At 46.1% G+C, this 20688-nt stretch overlaps 1 protein-coding gene across 10 annotated transcripts in view; it reads right to left on the reverse strand.

Annotated features, from left to right (window-relative positions):
* MYO9A (myosin IXA) overlaps positions 1–20688 on the reverse strand; it is a 183430-nt gene that overhangs the window by 17066 nt on the left and 145676 nt on the right. For 5 of the 10 annotated variants that reach the window (XM_040601411.1, XM_040601416.1, XM_040601417.1 and 2 more), the window contains 11 exons: positions 19441–19584; positions 18704–18743; positions 17704–17826; positions 14032–14112; positions 13007–13117; positions 11864–11986; positions 11209–11358; positions 10686–10996; positions 8095–9744; positions 6431–6512; positions 5699–5914 (listed from right to left, as the gene is read on the reverse strand). In XM_040601411.1, the coding sequence (XP_040457345.1) occupies positions 5699–5914; positions 6431–6512; positions 8095–9744; positions 10686–10996; positions 11209–11358; positions 11864–11986; positions 13007–13117; positions 14032–14112; positions 17704–17826; positions 18704–18743; positions 19441–19584 (3031 nt within the window). The remainder of the gene's footprint in view (positions 1–5698; positions 5915–6430; positions 6513–8094; positions 9745–10685; positions 10997–11208; positions 11359–11863; positions 11987–13006; positions 13118–14031; positions 14113–17703; positions 17827–18703; positions 18744–19440; positions 19585–20688) is intronic. The other 5 variants (XM_040601413.1, XM_040601412.1, XM_040601414.1 and 2 more) reach the window with 5 other exon arrangements.

The raw sequence follows: 20688 nt of genomic DNA on the forward strand, positions 1-20688 counted from the left end.
TGATGAGTAGCTACAACTTGAGAAATATTTTAGAAGTCCTAAAAAAGAAAGGCATTTTCCTTGCTCTAGCTCTACGATCTACAATCGTGGTCCAAGCTCCTTTCTCCTTGAGCAACCAACGATGAAAATCAGTGTGCACTAAATCACAGGTCCTCATAGAACCATTTAGGTTGGAGAAGACCTCTGAGATCATCAAGCCCAACCACTAACCCAGCACTGCCAAGCCCAACGCTAAACCATGTCCCTGAGCACCACTGCTGCATGGTTCTTAAACACTTCCAGGGATGGTGATGCTGCCCCCCCTCCCCGGGCGGGCTGTTCCAGTGCTTGACAATCCTTTCAGTGAAGAAGTTTTTCCCAAGATCCAATCTAAATCCTGGTGCAACTTGAGGCCATTTTGTCTCGTCCTGTTGCTTCTCACTTGGGAGCAGAGGCTGACACCCACCTCCCCTACACCCTCCTTTCAGGCAGTTGTAAAGAACACAATAAAGTCCCCCCTGAGCCATCCTCCTCTCCAGGCTGACCCCCCCCAGCTCCCCCATCAGACTGGTGCCCCAGCCCCGCTGCCCGTCCCTGGACACGCTCCAGCCCCTCCATGTCCCTCCTGCAGTGAGGGGCCCAAAGCCGAACCCAGGATTCCAGATGCGGCCCCACCAGCGCCCAGTAAGGGGGGACGATCCCTGCCTGGCCCTGCTGGCCACGCTGGTTTGGACACAAGCCAGGGTGCTGCTGGCCGCCTTGGCCACCTGGGCACACTGGGGGCTCGTGCCCTGCCGCCCCCCCCGGGCCCTTTCCCCCTGGCAGCTCCCCAGCCCGGTGCCCTGGCCCGCAGCTGCCTGGGGCTGGTGTGACCTGCGGGCAGGGCCTGGCACGGAGCCCCGGGGACCCTCAGACAGCGGCCTCGGCCCTGGGGCCTGGCCTGCCCAGCCCCCCCCTGCAGAGCCCCCTGCCCCTGGGCAGATCACCCCCCTAGCTGGGTGTTGTCTGTGACCTGACCAAAGGGGCACCCAACCCCTTGCCCAGATCCTCGATACAGACAGCCCTGGGGAGCAGCACGTGTGCCTGGCGCCAGCGGGATGTAGCGTCACCCCACAGCGCCCAGCCGGCCCCCGGCCTGGTGACGGGCCTGCTCAGGGCAGCAGGAGCCACGTTAGCCACGGGCGAGCGAGCCACGTGCTCCAGGCGTCAAAGGGACCTGCAGCCACAGGGACTGGTCCCAGCAGAGCCTCCTCCCGCTCGTGCTGAGGACTTTACAGAAAAGACGACCAAAGTCTTTGCGCCAAGGTCATGTCAAAACGAAACCTTCAGAAATAAGATTTTGCAGCTCTAATGCAAAGGGTCTCCGCTTCTGCCACCACTTAAAATGCCCTGGGATCACTTTAAGGGTGAAGTGAATTTGGAATAATTCAGCCTATTGGGATTCCATGAAATAGCCCAGAAACAGTCTTGTTGTATTTAAAAAAACCAGCAATTTTTGGGTTTTTTTTTCCAGTTGCAGCTGTGGTTTTGAGGTTGGACTCCTGCAGGAGATTTTCAGCACGAGGAAAGCCGGGAACCAGGTTGTAGGAAAGGATTTGGGAGATGACGGTCAAATCTCTCCTGTGGCTTTCCCATCACCTCCGTGTCTCTGCTGAATGTGCTGTCGTTTTAAGCATATTTTTTCTTCTATTAAAAATATTTCAAATAAAATATAAAAAATATGGGCTGCAGAGGAGTCATATTTATGACATTTACTTGTCTTCAGCGTTTTATTTTTCGAGCCTGGACTAAGCTCTCCACCAGCCATGAGAGGGCAGCACATAAGGCAAAACTGCCACTGGGAAAGAAAGAAACTGCCTAAAACCATCAAAGGGCTTCTTGATCCTGTCACTCTTACATTGAGGTGATGATCACACATAAATTGTGCGTGGACATTGGGAAAAAAACACCTCAAAACCCATAAAAATGATTTCCGTGCAGCCCAAACTTACTACTTTTAAAGATTACTTATTAAAATAGTCACCCTACCCTCATGATAGTTTTGTTCTTGAGTAATTTCAACCTTTTAATTACTTTCAGTGCTTTGTTCCGGTTTTTTGTTTTGTTTTGTTTTTTTAAAGTATTTTGTGGGGGAATTTACTCCTTTTTCTGTTTCAAAGCCATTTAAAGCAGACTGGTATTTGCTGACCATGCCAGGCAGGCTAAGGGGATCCCTGGAGTATGCAGAGGTTGCTCTATAGGACACCACATATACTTTTTTTGAAAAAAAAAAATATATCTACTCTTCAAGCAGATCTAGCATACAGATTTTGGAGTAGAGCAAAGCAAGTGAAACACCTGGCTCATGCAGAAGACTGCGTCAAAATCTTCTGTAATGACCTTTTTACAAAAAATTGGAAGAAGGATTTTTTACCACTACTATCACCACCTCTTTGCTCTGCCCCAATTCTTGATCTACTGTTGTTCAGCGTTTCCTCTGCTACCACAGCAACCTCTCCAGCTTTTTGAAGTAAGGATTAAAAGGCTTTTTTGGCACAAGATCCTTCTGTTTAAGGGACTCCCCTCAAAAGCTCTTAAGAGAAAGGTCCTTGCTTCTCAGATGTCAAAATAAGCCTCTGCACCAGAAAATCCCTGGGCAGGGAACACCACAAAGCATCACATGTGGGCAAATGCCAATAGCTGCGGGCCTGGAGTTGTCCCCTGGTTGAAGAGGGGACTAAATATTTTTCCTCTGAAAGAGCAACCTGTATCTTACCCCTGCCCCCACAAGCCCCACATGTAACCATGGCCAAGCGACTTGTCCCAGCAGGCAGCAGTGCTACGTGCTGCGTTGAAGAGCTTCCCAAAGCGCAGTGCCCCCTCTGAAGGGCTTAGGACGAGATCTTCTTTCAGTGTTGGCCTTCAGGCATGCTTGGGATCTGCTGGCGACAGATACTTGGACTGATGCTTGTCAATTTGCAGCTTTAGTATGGAGGCTGGAGCAAAATCACTGCTTTGTTATCCAGGTCCCTCTCTCTAAGAGCCTCTGCCGAAGGAGGATGTATTCAGAAGGTATTTCTGGTGTGGTTTCCCTAACCAAGGCTTTCCATTTATCTGCCACAGAAAAGCTCCTCAAGCTTAGGTGCAAAACAGGAGCAGTATTAACGTGTGCTGACCACAGCTGAGTGCTACTCCTCCCACTTGTACCTGTCTTACCACAAGTTAGGTTAATCCTCGGCTATTCACTAGCCAAAACACCGAGGGCTTGGTCTTGTCAGGAAGCCCTTTAGCCTTAAAGGCACCTTGGAGTAAACCACAACTGGGGCTGGCACCTTACACACTGGTGAGCCTTGGGCTTCAGCCCTGGCTGAAGATGCCTTTGGTCTTTGCTGCTCTGGGATACTGCAGACTTAGGTCAGAAGCATTGGTTTCCGGAGGAGCTCTGCTTACCAGCTGGTGATACACGATCATTGACTTGATGGTCAAGAACCCAAAGGGCAAAACAGGCAGGTTCCTGCCAGTGCAGCTGGTAAGCCATCACATGCTCGACTTCACAAGGTTGCACATGGTCTCTCTTTTGTCTATCCAGCAGCCCTTGGCTGCTGAGCAGCACATTAAAAGAGGCTTTTTTGCAAAGTCGTAGCTGAGGGCAGGAGCTGTATGAATAAGCTATTCACTAGCATGGAAACCAGCCCGCACATGGTGGCTGCCTGACCCATCTTCATATGAGCATCACAAGACACAACGAATGCGTCTACATAGACATCAACCTACATGGGTTTGTACCCAAACCAACATGCACTGACATTGCTCTACCACAGGATGCTCCACCATCTAAAACACCTCACCAGGCTCTGCTAATAAATACGAATAAACATTCCCTAAATTTTGCTACTTGTGATTATCCTGGCCCAGAAAAGGCACAAGCCAAAGGGCTGGTCCCAAACCTGCAATACAGAATACAGATGGAAACACTGTACACATCAAGACATACAGATGGAGGGTATCACTGAGCACACGACTTCATGGGGAGCGTTTTCTAGAAAGCAGAATTCAACCACACAAGGGATGACAGCACTGACCACCAGTTAGAGCTAGTGATAGAGAGCAGAGGAGAAGAGGGACAAAGGAGAGATGACACAGCTGGCGCCTACTACTACTAGCATGCAGTGAGAGCTGTTAAACCAGGTGAGCAGAGTCCCAAGGAGCATTTCCAAAGAGTGGAATTTACCAGAGCTCTCCCAAGGATGGAGCTTGCCAAGCACCAGCCCAGCACCTTCCACATCCCAGCAGGAAAGTTTTCTATGGCTAAAAACTTCCTAATGCCTTGCAAGAGGGTGGCCTCCAGGAACACAGCATGGCACTCCAGGTATGGCACAGCCCCTTGCCCACGGCTTTTGCCAGGCTATATAAAATACTACATTTTACACAAAATTCTCCCTTTCCTGATCTACAAGCAGGGAGATGCATGAAGATGCAGCCAAGCAATCTCAGTTCATACAGCCATGTCTTTCAATGAGCTTTTGAGTATTTCTGGCTCAAAACTCCTGGAAATTTATCAAGAACAACCTTAAAAATTCATGGAATTTGTAGATCTCTGCCTTCTTCCAGTGAGGAAACTATCCTAGGAAAAATTTATCCTTTATAATAAAAGCTTCTAACAGAAGTTATGAAAAGGCCTCCTTGGCCATCTGCCTTTCTTGGAAAAGCAGATTTTAGGATTGCACAAGATGTTAGCTGGGCCCACAGCAACACTGTAGCGCAAAATAAATCACTGTGGTTTTCATGCTTTTCTTTGGTTTTCTACTGAGCTTCACATCCAGCACCATAGCTGAAGCAGAGGAGCAAGGCAGCTCTACTCAGCGCTCCACCTGACCTCTTACGGCAGAAGACAATGACAATTCTTGGTGTTTATCCACACTTTATGGGAACATCACCACCACCCCAGGGGAAAAAAAAAAAGCAAAAAAAAGCGTGGGTTGGAAGCTGGCCTCTTCCACTCCTGAAACGTCTCTGTTTGTGATTTTCTGAAAGCAGCCTATTCAGGCAGGAGGTTAAGCCTGAGATGCAAATGCTCTGCAGGCTCACGTAGCACGGTGCAGCAGCCCGTGGACCTGCCAAGGGACACCAGTTAATGTGCTTGAAAAAGCCACTAAGGTTGTTTTTTTGTTGTTGTTTTTTTTTTTTTTTAAACCCACTATTTCACTCTCACTATATTTTCATTGCCCAATTTACATGTTTTTGCTTTCTCTAAGACACTGCCTGCCAGCATTGCTCCGATAACTGAGGACTGAATAATCATCGGATGCTGTGGCTAAGGATACAAAATCAGAAGTAATAGGAGGTGCAAGATTTATATAATTTTCTTTGTTGTCTGTTGCTTTTCTATGGGTGTGTATAGATCATTTTTAGAGCCAAAATATCCTAGGTGGACTTTGCTATTGCGGTTAAAAAACAAAAAAAAAGGTAGCTGTGCAATACAAGTTGCAATGCTCCCAGTAAGGTATTCAAACTGTAGCTGATATCAAATCAAGACAGAAAATTTCCCCACAGTCAAGAAATAGAAATGATTTTCCCATTTCGCATCCATTTCTGCTGTTTGCCAAGTTTACCCATCTACAGCATCCTTGGAAGTGGGAGAAGAAGCAGTGGAGGGATCAGTGCAGCTAAGGTTAGCAAAGAAAGGCTCCCGCAGCTCCACTCGCTCCCCTATTTCCCCCACCACGCTGGAAAAAATTACCATTTCGGAGTCACTGTAACAGGCCTGCCCCAGCCGGGCTGCAGGCACCACCTCGGGATGAGGAGGTTGGTCAGAGGAGAGAAGGAACTCAAAATGGCCATCGTAATCATCTTCCTCCGTATCCCCCTCCCCATCAGCAAAAGTACCTCTAGTCAAGAAATCGGAGCGCGTCCGCGCCATGCGGGCTTTCTTTTTATGGGTCGGTCTGGGAACCTGCTTGACCAAATGATAAAACAAACAAACAAAAGGTTTTTAAAATAAAAAGGGATTCTACCGACACTTCGTGTCACAGAGTAGCTCAAGTACAGCCTTAAGAAATCTCTGGGTGGCACTGCAACCCATGGAGGGCACACAATATTATATCTAGTGCAAAAAGAAAAAGGACCAGGAAAAACAAAAATCAAGACAGCACAGTGAAAATGGACAGCTATGGATGTTACTCAAACGTACAGTAAACCGAACCAAGACAAGACTGTGTTGGACAGTGTTTGCCATCAGGACCAAAAGATCCTTCTTCTCCAGAGCTGCTATGAATTAATGTTACAGGGGCTTTCTATTTTTAAGAGAAGGTGTGAAGGTTGCTGTACCATGACATCCCCCTTCTCTATGTCTAGTAGCTCTTGTGCTTTACAGTTCCCTTCTTTGAAGCTTTTTGGGGAAAACTGGCAAAATAAGGTGGTTTTTTTCCCCTCCTGTTCAATTAAAAGAGAAAATAAGCAACCCACAACTTACCTCTCCTCTGCCAGACCCTGGCATCTTAAATGGCTTCTTAGCTAGCTCACCCTTGGAAAGGCTTTGATGATTTGCTTCTCTGCTGAAACACAACAGAACACAGATGTTTCGTCTTCTCCTAAAAGCCCTTCCACCATGCCAGCCCAGTTTGCAGGAGCGTACAAGTGCAGAGCCCGAGCAATCAACAAAATTGCAAGTTTGAGGTCATGGGGTTTTGGAATTGCTTTGAATTCTTCAGGATCTGAGTTAATACCAAAGGATAAGAAGATACAAAGTTCTGCCTGCCAACTCTACCCATCAAGGTGGTTACAGATGGTTCCTTTTCACTTCTGGGTTCCTGAATGTGATTGTTCTGTTGCAGAATAAGTAGTACAATACAGAAAATCTTAATATATTTTTTTCCTGTTGCTTGTTCCGTGCATGAACCAGGAAAAGAAATGGAAAGAAATTTTTTTTGGGGAAGACTATTCTCAAATACCTACTTCCAGACCAATCCTCCAGGACCTCTTCCAGATTTTCATATGAATTGGTTCAGTAGGAAAGCATCCTCACTTTCCACCTAACACAGCATTAAAAAAATGTACCCACTTAAGTTGCTTTTTGCTCAGCTCACTCTTTCTGCCATCACTTCTGATTAAAACCCTCACTGTACCCACGTGCAAGGGATGCCACTGGCTCTACTGGGGGGGGGGGCGGGGCGGGGCAAAGGGCTATTCCTTTATTGACTGCCCCTCTTTCCTATCACTTGTGTCAGGACTTAAAGTTCCTGCATAAATTAAATCGGAATCTCCTCCCATCACAACAACACACAAACCACAAGACTACTGCACTTGGGGGTACCTGGGATTATCAACAGCAAACACTCACCAGTAGCTTTTGCCTTGGAAAGGGCGCAGCAGGATTTGGACAGGGGTTATGTCCTTCTTGAGCTAAATGGCCAAAACATCTCCAAAATTAGCCCAGGCAGCTTAAGCAACACGGTAGGGTGGGATCAAATGTTGTCCCAAGATCTTGCTGTGGTCTCTAGACCCTGTGCTGGAGCAGCCCATCATTTAAGCAATGTGACGGAGCTGAATGACTGCTAAGCCCATTACACATGTGATTATACATGCAAGTGATATGCTGTCAAAAGTGTGTTTGCATTCCAAACTCTCTTAGTTGCTTTTTTTTAACTTGCAATGGTAAGATTGTCTGAATGGCTTTGCTGGCTGTGTTAACTATACAGTAAACAAGAAAAATCCTGAAATTTTCTGCCTTACCTAGTCATTTCTACTCTGACCATTCCAAAATCCTAAGAATTTTTTCTTCATCTTTTACCTTGAGGAATAAACTCCTATCACTGCTCATCTAGGGTAAACAAAAGCAGTGTCCACCCTCTTTCTATTTACTCACTTCACCTGTTAATGTCCATGATTATTTCCCCTGGCTTACATAATGTCTATCATAGACTGAGAAACTGTATTTCCAGTTCTTTTTCCTCTTCCTCTGATCTCTGCCCACTGGTTGCTAGAAGATCACGAAACCCATCTTCATTTAGCTAGGGGTTTCGTACAGTCTCCAGAAACAACATTCTGGACCATTTGTATAAAATGCTCTAGTTCTAGCAGAACAAAAAGCCTATGGAGAAAGCCTGTGGAGAAAGCCCACCATCTTTTTCTACTCACTGGAGGCCAAAGGGATTGTCTTTTGGTGTGAAGAACATAGTGCTTGCCCTCATCTCCTCAGTGGCCTGGTTGGCCATTCGGGGTTGCCGGAGGCGCTCTGTCCTTGAGAAGTGGCTGCCCGGGAAGTCCCTGGGGTCCAAAGCTGGTCTGGAATGGCACCGGGGTTCCAGTGTTGATCCTGATTGCCCCTCTCTTCGCTCCATGAACATGCTGACAGGTCTGTCTTTGGGGACACTGTGGGCTGGAGAGCTTCCCCTGGTCCCAACGGTGAGACCTTTAATATCCACTGATGAGGCTGGAGTCCCACCTGTGGTGGGGCCATGCTCCCCTCTGCTCTGGGGGTGCAGGATGAGGACTGACTGAGGCCGGCTGTCTGTTTTTTTGGTTGGTTTGAGGGAGGGGTCCTTCATTCTGCTCTGCTCAGCCTTCTGCAAAGCCTCCACCCTGCCTTGCTGCTCGAAGGCTTTGCGCTGTCTCTCCAGAATTTCCTTCTGTTGACGGATCTGCTCCATCATCTCCCTCTCATTTTGCAGCTGAAGCTGCTTTTGTCGTTCCTCCTTTTCCACGTTGAGCTTTTCCAGTCTCTTGATGACAGAGTCTGGAGAATGGGCCTGTGTCGCAGTCACTGTCCCACGTTCCTCTCTCTTGGTAGAGGGCTTTTCTTCCTCCCTTCCCAAGGCTCTGCCCTGGTCTGCCTCAGAGTCCTTCTTGACCTCAGAGAATGTAACTGTCCTCTCCTCTCTTTCCACTGCTTTGTTCCTCAGGTTATTCTCCATCAGCTTCACCTTCACGTTGTCTTGTGGTGGAACATAGAAAGTAGGTAGGTTGCTGGAAATGGAGGTTTCTCTTGGATGCACCTTGTATATGATGTTCTGGGGGTCACAGACCATGTGCTCTTTGACAGTGAGGTTATCAGGGAGCTCCAAGTCTGAAGGCATCCTTCTGCAACCAGGTAAATTGCTGTTCACATCTGCTGCACAGAATGGCTTCTCATGCAGGTGAGCCTGGGGACTGCTGGGCAAAGAGTCAGTGGAAAACAACTGCACATCTTGCTCATCTAAAACTAAGTGAACAAGTTTATTACTTGGGGTATCTTCACAGCTTAACATCTCAAAGCTTCCTTGAGAACTTTCGCTCTCTGGGGTTCCCTGAGGGGAATGAAGTGCCTCAGATACAAGCTCAGTGGACCACCGCCGCTCTTCTGAAGGCGACAGCCCACCAGTGGACCGGACCTTGAGCAGCTCCAAGCTAAATTTTGCCTGTTCCAGTTCACGCATCCTCCGGCTTTCTCTTTTTGCACGAACCACTTTTTTCTGGTTAAGATCCTCCAGCGACTTGGGTCTCTCTCTCACAACGACCTCCTCTTCGGTGTCCATCCCACTCTGGCTACTGGCTCTCTCGTGTCTTTTGTACAATAAATTCGCAGAAGTATCCAGTGGGTCCATGTGATTTACTCGATTATTCTCCATCAGTGATTTATGTTCCTCTATAGCTCTCACTCGCTCTTCAAATGAGCCGTCCTCCCACTTAGATGGGTCAGAGCCCTTAATTTCCAAAGCATCATCTGCTTCCAGTACATCCTCTTCTCTAACTGACAGGCTGTTCTCCAGCTGCATCTCTTTTAATTGTTGCTCTTTCAAAGCTCTAAACCTGCAAGAAAGCAGAAAACCAGCATATTGTAGCCCTGTGCCCACTCATGTCCCTTCAATTCACTGCACTGGTGGCACCTCATCACCACCACCACCACCTCGCCACCGTCAGCATCTCAAGCAGCCCACTTTGCACATCTGGTGCAAGACAGTGGGAGTGCATGTTTCGCTTTCAGCCTTCTCCTCTTATCTCTCCTATTCATGGACTGCCCCCACGCACCTGAAACGTCCTCTCGTGCTGATGGCAGCAGCTCCAGCCTCCATCCCTGGTCTAGCTCATCTGTAAGCTGACAGAGCCAGAAAAGCTTAACCCACGGCACCCCCTTGTCTTCTCCATCTTCAGCATCCTGCCCGGGCTGCCTCTGGTACAGCTAGTAGGGGCTCGTGCCCTGTGCCAAAGAACTCTCTGCAGCTCCCAAATCTTCCACCTTATGTCAAGGTGCTCCACACCTTGCAGGCAGCACCTCTGGGGAATGAACCAAGACCTGCCCCACGGCCAGCAAGCCAACACATGGCTGGAAACCCTCTGCCCTTTGCAGCAGCTCTCTCCAATACCTTCTGTCCCTGCGAGACAGCGCAGCAACCAGATCGGTGAGGCAATCTGAGTTAAAAATAGGTACTTAAACTGCTGCTGCTGCCAAGGGGAAAAAAGCCCTCAGAAGTATTTATGGCCTCAGCTTTCCACTGCCTACGTGCTCCAACCTGAAATAGTTGCTGCTTATTCTAAGAGTAGGACATACAGCTAAACAAACTCCTTTGTTAGAAAGCACAGACAAACAAAGATCAGAGCAGGTCAGGATAGGGTCAGGGATCCTACAAAGGGACACCATCCTCTGTAAGTCACCGTAGTCTGAGCAGTGCCCAAGTTTGCATTAATCACCTCCCTCCCCAACAAACATCATCAGATAACGTTTTCTTTTTTAACCAAGGCCAAGGCGTTACCTTTGTCGTGCTAAATATCCTCTGCACACCGCTTGCAAGCAGACAACTTTGCTTCTGCTGGCTGTGTATGACTGCTTTGCACGGTGTCCTCGCCAGGCTGCCTGGATGCTGGTGGCTGCGTCATGCCGCCGCTTGACGTACTCCCGCCAGCAGCTCTGGATGAGGTGGGCTGCAAACTGCATCTGCAGGAACCTCCGCCTCTCCACAAAGCCACGCCAGTGGGTCTGGAGAACAAGGGCGGCTTTGCTGAGGACAAGAGGGTCCGGGGATGGTTCACCTTGCTTTCGGCTCTGGTAACTACGCCAAAATCTCTGCAAAGACAGCAGGTAGCTCCTTCTAACGGGTGTTGCATGGGGATGGGAGAGCACCCGCCTCCATGCAACCTCTCCAGCTGTCTGCCCAACTTATTGTGGCACCAGGATTCAAATCCTGATTGTAAGCTCCTTCTTCGGAGAGAGGACCAGATTTTACCCATCAGCTGTATCTGTAGGATTCGTGGATTATAATTTGCACCATCACCTACCTGTATGATCACTGCAGCTTGCCTTAAGCTCAGGAACTGCCTCCTGCAGAGCATGCTGCGGAACCAGCGCTGCAGCAGTGTGATACGCCGCAGTACCTCCTGATGGAGCAGGTCCTGCAGAAGCTGCCGCTCCCGCTCCTTCATGAAAACCTGGTCAAAAAACCCACCCCAAAATCACTAGCACGGAAAGTTTCCAAGACCCACATGACAAATGATTTAATTCTTACGGTTTCTGTGTCCTGGATGCCCAGAAGAAAGTTCAGCAGCTGATTTTACTAAAGCCAGGTGGCTAACAGGTTTCTGCAGTTTAATCTACACCCTGCAACTGTCCAAGCTCTGAATTACAGAGCCTCTGCTTTCCCTTCAGGGGAGGCAAAGTAACAGTTACTGTATCAAGCTGGGTCTACACACAGACATAGTTTTTTGAAGGCTGCCTCATTACAACTCGATCTGGGGCTGGTTTAACAATGACGTTCCTTACTATTTTGTGTTAGCGATATTCAAAACTTTGTTTAAGCCATTAACTTCTGGCAAACTGAAAAAAAAATCATTTCATTAATTAAAACCACATATAAAGATGTTAATTTATCATTACAGAAATGCAAGTGAATGTTATATCTGTATTTTAAAGCCTGACGTGAGGATAAATATTTACCATTGTCCTTCCAACTTGGTAATTATCTGGATCAAGTTTTATTTTCCGGAAGAAATCATGGATATTGTGCTTAGATGGGCTGATTCCTTGTGGCAGAAGGACATGGAAATGGTTCACAAAATCCTGAGAAAGAAAAAATACAGCAACATCAAGATTTGCTTAGATGGGTCCTACTGTGTTCCTTTCTTCCCTGAAGAATGGATTTGCTCCACATGAAATGGGATCTATGGAGTGAGCAGAAGGACAGATAGCATTTTATGGACTGAAGAACACCAAGTTTTGTCCACCATTTGTGGTCTGATGGGAAACACATCAAAGCAGGGAACAAGCAACATTCAAACATCTTTCAGTGTGGGAGGAGAGGTTCTGCAGAACCGATGGGGTCATCTTGAGCAAAAAATGCTTCAAATCCTCAGAAAGGGATACTAAGGAAGGGGGTTACCAGCATCTTCAAAGCATCTCTGAGGTGCTCCATCGGTTACTGCTGTGAGGACTCAGAGAGCGGAGGAGGGATGAGAGGAGAGAGCTGCCAAGTAAGGCTGGGATCCATGCTCACAAAAAAAAAAAAAAAAAAAAAAAAAAAGAGCAGTTTTCCTTTTCTAAACAGCTGTTGCACAGGACACAACATCTGGCCAAAAGCAGCTGCCAGCAGGGAACAAACCAGCACCAACATAGCATAAAAGGACTGACATTTGTGTGAAACCTGGCAAACACACAGAAAAGAAGAAAACAGGAAAAGCTGGATAACTCCTGAGCCGTTTAGAGGATGCCAGTCACCCTCCTGATGGGATGCAGTCAGCACCAACACAGTGGGGTGAATGCCATTCCCAGGTGATTCCAAAACACAGGCAAACAATACCTTTTTTTTGCAAAAAAGAAGCCCATGTTAAAAAAAAAATACTGCTTTTGTCCAAAACCCATGACATGATCTGCAGAGGGGTTTGCAGCCTTCACCTAGACCAGCCTGCTAGAAATGAGCAGCGCAGCAGAGGACCGCGTCATGCCAGACTTCAGCTCATTACATCCACTGCCTTGTGTGAGTTACAAATTCTTTACCTTGTTAAAAAAATAGAGCTATCAACATTCAGATAACTCTGATAATAATGCCAAAGGTGGTGAAAGATGGAAAATATTTTACTCAACCTGGAAGGAGTATTTGCAGCTGTATCCGGACTGGCGAATGCGAACAGTCTCCAGCATCCCTGTGTACCGCAGCTGCCTGAGCACCAGGCTGTCATTGAACCGCAGGGGCAGCTGAAAGGGAAAAAACAGGTCAACAATGAGCAAATATTTCCTTTAACTGAAGCTCTTAACTGCATGGATGGGTGAACGGATTCAGCAGATGTAACACATCTGCACGACACACACGTTGGCAATGATACTAGGGGAGGGAGGGAACACGGGTCCCCAGGAACTGTACTAATCCCACCAGGGTTGAATCCTGTTTGCTTCCAAGCAGCCATCAGATGGACTTTCAAACAGCTAACTAGATATAAAAAGATATAAAGAAGTTTTTCTGGAGCTCCCAAACTGAATAAGACCTCCCAAGGCCACAGCTAATAGGTAAGACTGCGAACAACTAAACAATCTCCTAGGCATAAAGCTTCATCTTTAAATGTCTGGGTAAAACTCTGAAGGATTAACCCACAAGAAAGCATCACAACTGATGTGTTTTCTAAACTGAGGGTCCTTAGCCCATGAGACAAATGCTTAAAATCAAATTCAAGAAATACAATGCATCACTGAGTAAGTTTGAATAATGTAGCTTATTCTAAAAGCATCTGCTTTTACCTGTAGAAACTTTTACTTTAAAGAAACTTTAGGGCTTAGTAACAGCACAAGTGAATTCACGGCTCTGTAAATCTCTATTACAGATGGCAGGAGCTTCAAAGGAGTCAAATTCATTTATTAAAACCAATATATTTTTCACACAAATTCAACTCATACATTTTTCATCTACATGTTTCTTCAATTACAAGAAGAGCCAGTGCAGTTTATCAGGAGCAACCCCCAAGGGATAATATCTACGCTTCCCATTGCTCATATACAAATATCTTCTAAATCCAACTTGATTTGAGGCTTTCTTTTCTTTCTACCCCCCTGTAAAAATTTACAAAATATTTCAAAGATTATTTTTATCTGGACCACTTCCACAGGACGGCATTTACCTTTTCGGCATTGGATCGAATGCACTTTACAAAATAAGGTTCTGCTTGGCCAAGGGTCTCCATCAGCTTGTTGAGTGATGCCTGCAACAGAGAAGACATCTTCAGTTGGGAAACGGAGAATAGACTACAATGAATAATGAAAATCCAAGGGCTTAAATCAGAATAAATAAAAATCGGAATAAATGATGAGTAAACCAGGCATACGGGAAATCTTTCCCCAAAATGAGTATTTCCGCTCAAGCAACTTGGCTGGCTTCGTCTCTGCATCCACCAAATTAGCTTGAGAGAAATATAATGCTGGGTTGTATTTCAAGATCCCTGGTTCGACCTTTTCACACCAGCCACTGAAGCCCAAAGTCACACCCTGCTCTGCAACAAACCTCTTCTAGACCTGAGTGGGAGCCCCAAGACAAGGAGTCACACCTTGCACCAAATAACCACTGATGGTTTTTAAATATAAATAAAATTTTCCCTTATCAAAAGTGAGTCCACGCAGCATTTATTGCTGCTTTAAAAATGAATTTTCTTAATGACAGCGTTGCAAGGGGAAGATCTGGAATTCACCATGATCTGCAATCTGGAATTCGCAATAATTTTTGAAGCCTGTGAACCCTAACACTTCATAGGTTGTTTTTAGAGGAGAGTAACTTTAATGCAGGCATATTCCTGGCCGTATTCCTCTGCTGAAATGCACAATTGTGATCACTGAGAACTGAGGGTTTTCCAGGTTCCCATTTTATATTTCCCCTTATTTCTGCATCACCATTAGGAGTCTAGCCCATAAAAATGAATTTATATTGGCATCATTGCTAAACCCAACTGATGTCCAGCAGGACATCAATCTGAGTTATTCCTCCACCTCGCAAATCTTTTGACTCCTCTGTGACGAAGCACAAGGTCTTTGAATAAAAACATACTGAAAATGAGAGCATGCTGAGTCAGTCTGCGGCTGGCCAGGCTCCTTGACTGCATTTTTTTCACTGTGCCCTATAAATACTTTTAGTATCTCCAATTGCTGAGCACATTACTGACATAGTATTAGTAACGTACTCCAGAGCTGATTACTCCTGCTTTTAATAGTGTTTAAAACTCAGCTGTGTAAAAGATACTCTGTTGCATATTTACTATAAGCAGAGTTATAAATTTTTGAATATATATGTTAATAAAATGGCGTGATATTAGAAAGAAGCATTTCGCCTACAGATCTGCTTGCAGGAAGCCTTTTCTACTCCTGATCATTTAAAAGACATTTTGATGGGAAGCCTTTCATGTTTAGAAAAATTTATGTACATCCAGGATCTGGGAAGAGTAAGGGATGGATCCCATGCATGTGTGGTGCAGCTGCGTTGTGTGTCTATTAACGGCATGCAAATGTGCCTGTCGTTCCCATCCCAGGGAGCAGTGGGAACACCGCAACGCAGAAGGCCTCCACTGGCACGCTCCTGGTTTTATTAAAAGTAGACTGAAATCACTTTTTTTACAAAAAAAAAAAAAGAAAAAAAAAGCCTATGAGGAGATATCAATCAGCAATGATGCTGCACCATCCCACTGTGACCCACACTGGGCCAGTGGGAGGGAAGCGGGGTACACATGGGATGCAACCCCTTTGCCAAAGTCCTGCCGCAAGCCCGGCAAGCAAAGCACTCCTGGCACTGGCAATTGTGGAAATTGGACCATACTGTGATCACCAGCCCCGTAGGAGGGGGTATTTCCATTTCATCAGCAGCCAGCGACATCCTGCACACGGCAGATGGTTCAGGCACCCTCTGCCATCTGGCGCAAGCTCTGGTCATCGGGAATCTGTAAAGGACACGCAAGGTCCCTGGATTAACCCTGTACCCTGCTCCTTTGTTTCTCTGCCTGCAAAACTTTCCACCCACATGCTCCTTCACCACCTGTATTTGGTCTTTCAGGGTGTGACGAATCGTTTCAGCATCACCCCGTGCTAGACAGGGCAACAGCCTGCATGCAGGATAAAAGCATAGGCTATAAATTGCCGTGCTGCAGTTTAGGTACCAGCAGTCTAGTTTTCAACTGTGAAAGCCATCACTGCTCCTACAGCATCCTCCAATACAGCTATTTCACCTATAGATTACCGTAAGTATAGGTATAGTTAAAATCAATAGGAGATGGTGTTCAATAGGAGATGGCAAGCCCGGTGTTCAGGCATTAGCCACAAGGCAGCATTTATCAGCAAAAAAACCCAACCAACCCACCAAAACCCCAGGATAGGAAACATTTGTATTTTCTGCCTGTGACCCAGTTCCATGCACAGCAATTGTATTAGCCTGCCCTTGATAAAAAAGTGATCTCACTGGTTTGCACCAGGCTGCGCTCTCGAGAAAATGCTTCTCTCTTACAAGTGTTAAATGAAATCAGGGCTGGAATGCTCAGCATCTGTCTAAGAGGAGACACAGGCAGTCACACCAAAGCTGCCTTCAACTTAAATATGTTTTTATTCTTTTAAAGAAAAAAAGGTTGTGTAGTAGGCACAGCTCCTACGTTGTCAAGTCATTGCTGGGGAACATCAGAAAGTCTAAGAAGGGTATTTGAACGATCTGCTCTGCTGCACAGGGGCAGGGGGGAAATCTTCACAGCACTGAGTGTTCTTTTATTTGTATGCACTGAAAAAATATATAAAAAAAATTTCAATCACACCCCCTGAAGCTTTTCAGGGTTTTGTCTGAAGGACAAACAGGTTTCAGGAAGGCATTTCACTCCAAGACATCCCTGCCTCATCCTCTTGTGGTACTGTGTGAATCAAACTCTGCAGAAGTGTATTTTAACCAGCGTACCATTAGACTATACTAAGCTTTACATATATATATGTACACACACACTCACACACAGATGTATATTCTGCACATTATAGTTAAGTAGGCTTCTATATGTGTGTGTGTCTGTATGCATTTAATTACTTAATCTTACCCAGTTCTACACAGAGACTTTCTAAAAATGACCCACATCTCAAAACCAGAAAAACCAACCCAAAATTTCAAGTCAAAACCAAGCCAGACTTGCTTAGAAACCAATGTTTAACTGAAAAGCTGCTTTCTAATATTACCACCTGCCTGTGCATGTGTCTTCTAGCAGTTTCCAGGCCCTGATGCACATATTGGAGGATTATTTTCACTGCAGCTATTCCTAGGGCTGGCTGGCTGGTGCACAGCACCCACAACACAAAAAATGCTGTTATCGATCCCTCCTTTGAATTATTCTGCCTGCCCGGAGAGAATGCAGCAATATTTTGACCTTTCCACCCCTACCTATTAAAATTCACATTCTGGCTGGCTTAAAAACAGATTCAATTTCAGACACTGAATACAAGTAAAAAGACTGGGAAAATGTCATTTTGGGTTTCTGTGGTTGCTGGATGTGGCAAAGAAAGTGCCACGATGCAATAGTTTGGAAAGTGAGGTACCAGAGGACAGGGATGCACACTTGCTTGACCGCATCATCCCCCACCACTGCTCTTGTTTCTCTCCATTTACACTAGATACCTGCAAGATGTCTCCCAGCCTAACAAAACCACATCCTCAACCGAATTCATGTTCTAAAAGGTGGCGAGGATGGGACAGGACTGGGCCTACAAGCATCCTCCTAGGCACCCTGGGGACCCAGAACAGGTATTTGCTTTTAATTCATCTCTCTGTATCAAAGGCAAAGGATTACCTGGAACTGGGCACTGATGCTGGGCGGTTTTTTCTTCTTATGGAGATGAAGGAGAGATTTGGTAATGCGGTCGTGCAGCGTCAGGTTGGTTAGGTGCTTGAGGGACTTCACATCCAGCATGTGCTGTGGAAAAAGAGAGACTCCATTTGTTCTTGATAAATACAAGAATAACTGGATCTTATCACCATGCTGTCTGCTCTATCCCTCTTTATATCCTCTGCAGGGCTTCCTCAGGTGACCACCCTACTTAATCTTACTGGGAAACAATGAGGGATGGCTTGAAATGTAGCTCTGCTCTATTTAGCCAGAGCCAGATTCCCCACATCATGTTCCTCCCAAGCTCCTCTGAGGACTTGCCAAGGGCATCTTTGACCACAGGAAATTTTGGCTCTCCCACCCACTAAAGGCTGCAGACAAACAATTCACTGTTAATGAGCAGTACATTGATTAACTGTATCTGTGCCAATCTGGGTGCAATGTGCATGCATAAACCCAAAGTCTGCTCCTCCTGATCCTCCATTCTGACCACTGACAGACACAGCACCAGCAAGGACCACAACAAGCATTATTCTAGATACAACAGATCTCTTGGCATCTTGTAAAATACAGTAAATGCAGCCAAGATGGAAGGAAACTGAATCAGACAAGCCTGCTGTCTATCAGGTACCAGCCCTCCTGCATAACCTACGCGCTCATTTTAGTTTAGAGATTTGATTATCAGATTTTGCCAGCACCTATGTACTCCTTCCCAGGAGGAATTAAAAAGGAGACATAGCAGGTCCAAGAAAGTATGAGCAAGTGCTCATACAATACTCTTCCAGCACAAATCAGGGCTGAAATCCTTTCATTTTTTGTAAATTAAACAGCTCTGAACACAACTGAGCTGACAAAGGTCTTGATGTAGACACAAATGATCTTCCTCATACCCATCAGCATCTCATCACTGTACCTACAGCCTTAACCCATGGACCAGCAGGTAAAAATGCTGCTTCACGCTCACCTTTGGGAGATTGGGTTTGGCTTTGAAGTTCTTATTTCGCCTGGGGAGATAATAAATGGCTCAGGTTAATCTACACGTGCAACGGCAGGATGGAGGAGTTTATGAAACAAGCCCTTCCAAGTCCCCTTTAGCAGCTGCTTCCTATAACCTGCACTGAAACTGGGCAGCTTCTGCACGCTACAAACTAGTTTTACAAATGTAGTGGCACAGGTTTGAGAGGAAGGTATCCAATTAAAGGGAATCCTTACACTGGAAATGATGGGGATGCCGGTAATTTGGGTAAAGTAAGGGAGCGGCATCGCAAAACGACTGACCACCCTCCTGCTTTCTCATACCCCGTGTGAACTCCAGCCACCCTGGCGATGTTCTCTGAAACTTCTGATGAGGCTGTAGTGTGAATCATCAACACTGTCTCCCCACCTAATTTGTAATGGAAACTTTGATATTATGTTAAAAAATGTGACTGCATTACATCACTGTCATATCTTGAGACTGGTTTGACCAGCAGATTCATTCTTTCTCTCTCTTCCCTGCGTCTGTCATTACAAATGAATGATAAGAGTTAAATAAATCAGGTGCATAAAACACCAGGTTCGCTTTGACCCAACTGTGAAATGTCTCCAAGTCTACTGGAAACACTGATATTTTTATATTCTGGCTATTTACATTCCTTTAACTACCCATGCTGCTCATTAAGCTCCAGGAATAAAGCCAAAATCCCCTCCTTTTGTACTGACATGAGGATGCCATGGGCCCTCTCCAGCAGCTTGCTGTTGGTCGCGTTGACAAATATCCCATCTTTGTCTAGGAAGGTGCCTGGGCTGGCAAGCCTGCTGTGCCGCATCCCCATCCGGCCATTCCAGCCAACCGCATAGGCATCACTGCAACACCAAACACCACGCAGTGTTAGGAAGATACAAACCCCCCTGGTTCTACGACCAAAAAAAAAAGAAAAAAAAAAAAAAAGATAATAAAATAATCCATCAGTGCATCAGTGGAAAATGAGAGTCGCCGCTTTATTCTTATCAGCATTCATTCGCTCCCATGGGATGAACTCATGACGCCAGACACCGGATGAAACATTCGGCTACCTAAGCACCTTTCAAAAATCAAATATTCATAAAAGAATCGAACTATCTGCAGGAGAACAGCTTCCAGCTTGCCCAGACAGAAGGCTTGGGTCTACGGATACCTCAGTGATCTGAAGAATACAAGATGACCCCTCCTATCAGCCTTGCCATCATTAACAGAGTCACTACTTCAGATGATGCTGGTGCTGACTTTGTCTTCTCAATTCATGCACTCGTTTCATCAGGAAAAGAAAAAGCAAGTATCATTTGTGACAGATTAATCATTTGCCGCACATGAAGGATGCCAGCCCCAGCTGCACCACCGGGTTGGCCCAGAAACACTCACTGGGCCCTGATCACAAATCACTTGGCAAATTTTGTCCGCTCTGCCATGGAGCAGAGCTGCTTTGGTGTCCCAAAATGCTCGCCTGGCTGCAGAAGGACTGAAGGGAATGGTGAGAGGAACCAAAATCCTCTCTTGGAGGAAAGGAAATGGGTACTCAACAAAACTCCACATCAGGGCAAGTAATTTCCAGAGTTGAGGAGCCTTCCTGTGGTGTCTGGGGTTATGCAAAGCCTCTCCTGGGCTGCACCCAACTGCAACACTTCGGGTTTGGTGGTGGGGTTTTTTTTTTTTTTTTTTTTCTTTGTTTGTGGGTTGTTTAGTTTTTTTCCCCCCCTAATATTTTAAACTCTTTGTCAGCCTTGTATAAACCATCATATGAAATAAAGATGATCTAAGGAAGGATGTGGGGTCTGCAACCTGCCCCCCAAGCTACCTCAGACAGGAGGAATAGGAATAGGAGGAGTCTCAACGCAGCACCAGTCTTCTGATGCTGAAGGACATGGTGGTTTAAAAAGGCCCCCTGGCACCGGTCACTTCTGAGGTCTAGCAACAAGGCAGCCCTTAGCCTT

Source organism: Falco naumanni, chromosome 7 (assembly GCF_017639655.2).
Source record: "Falco naumanni isolate bFalNau1 chromosome 7, bFalNau1.pat, whole genome shotgun sequence".
Taxonomy (NCBI): domain Eukaryota; kingdom Metazoa; phylum Chordata; class Aves; order Falconiformes; family Falconidae; genus Falco; species Falco naumanni.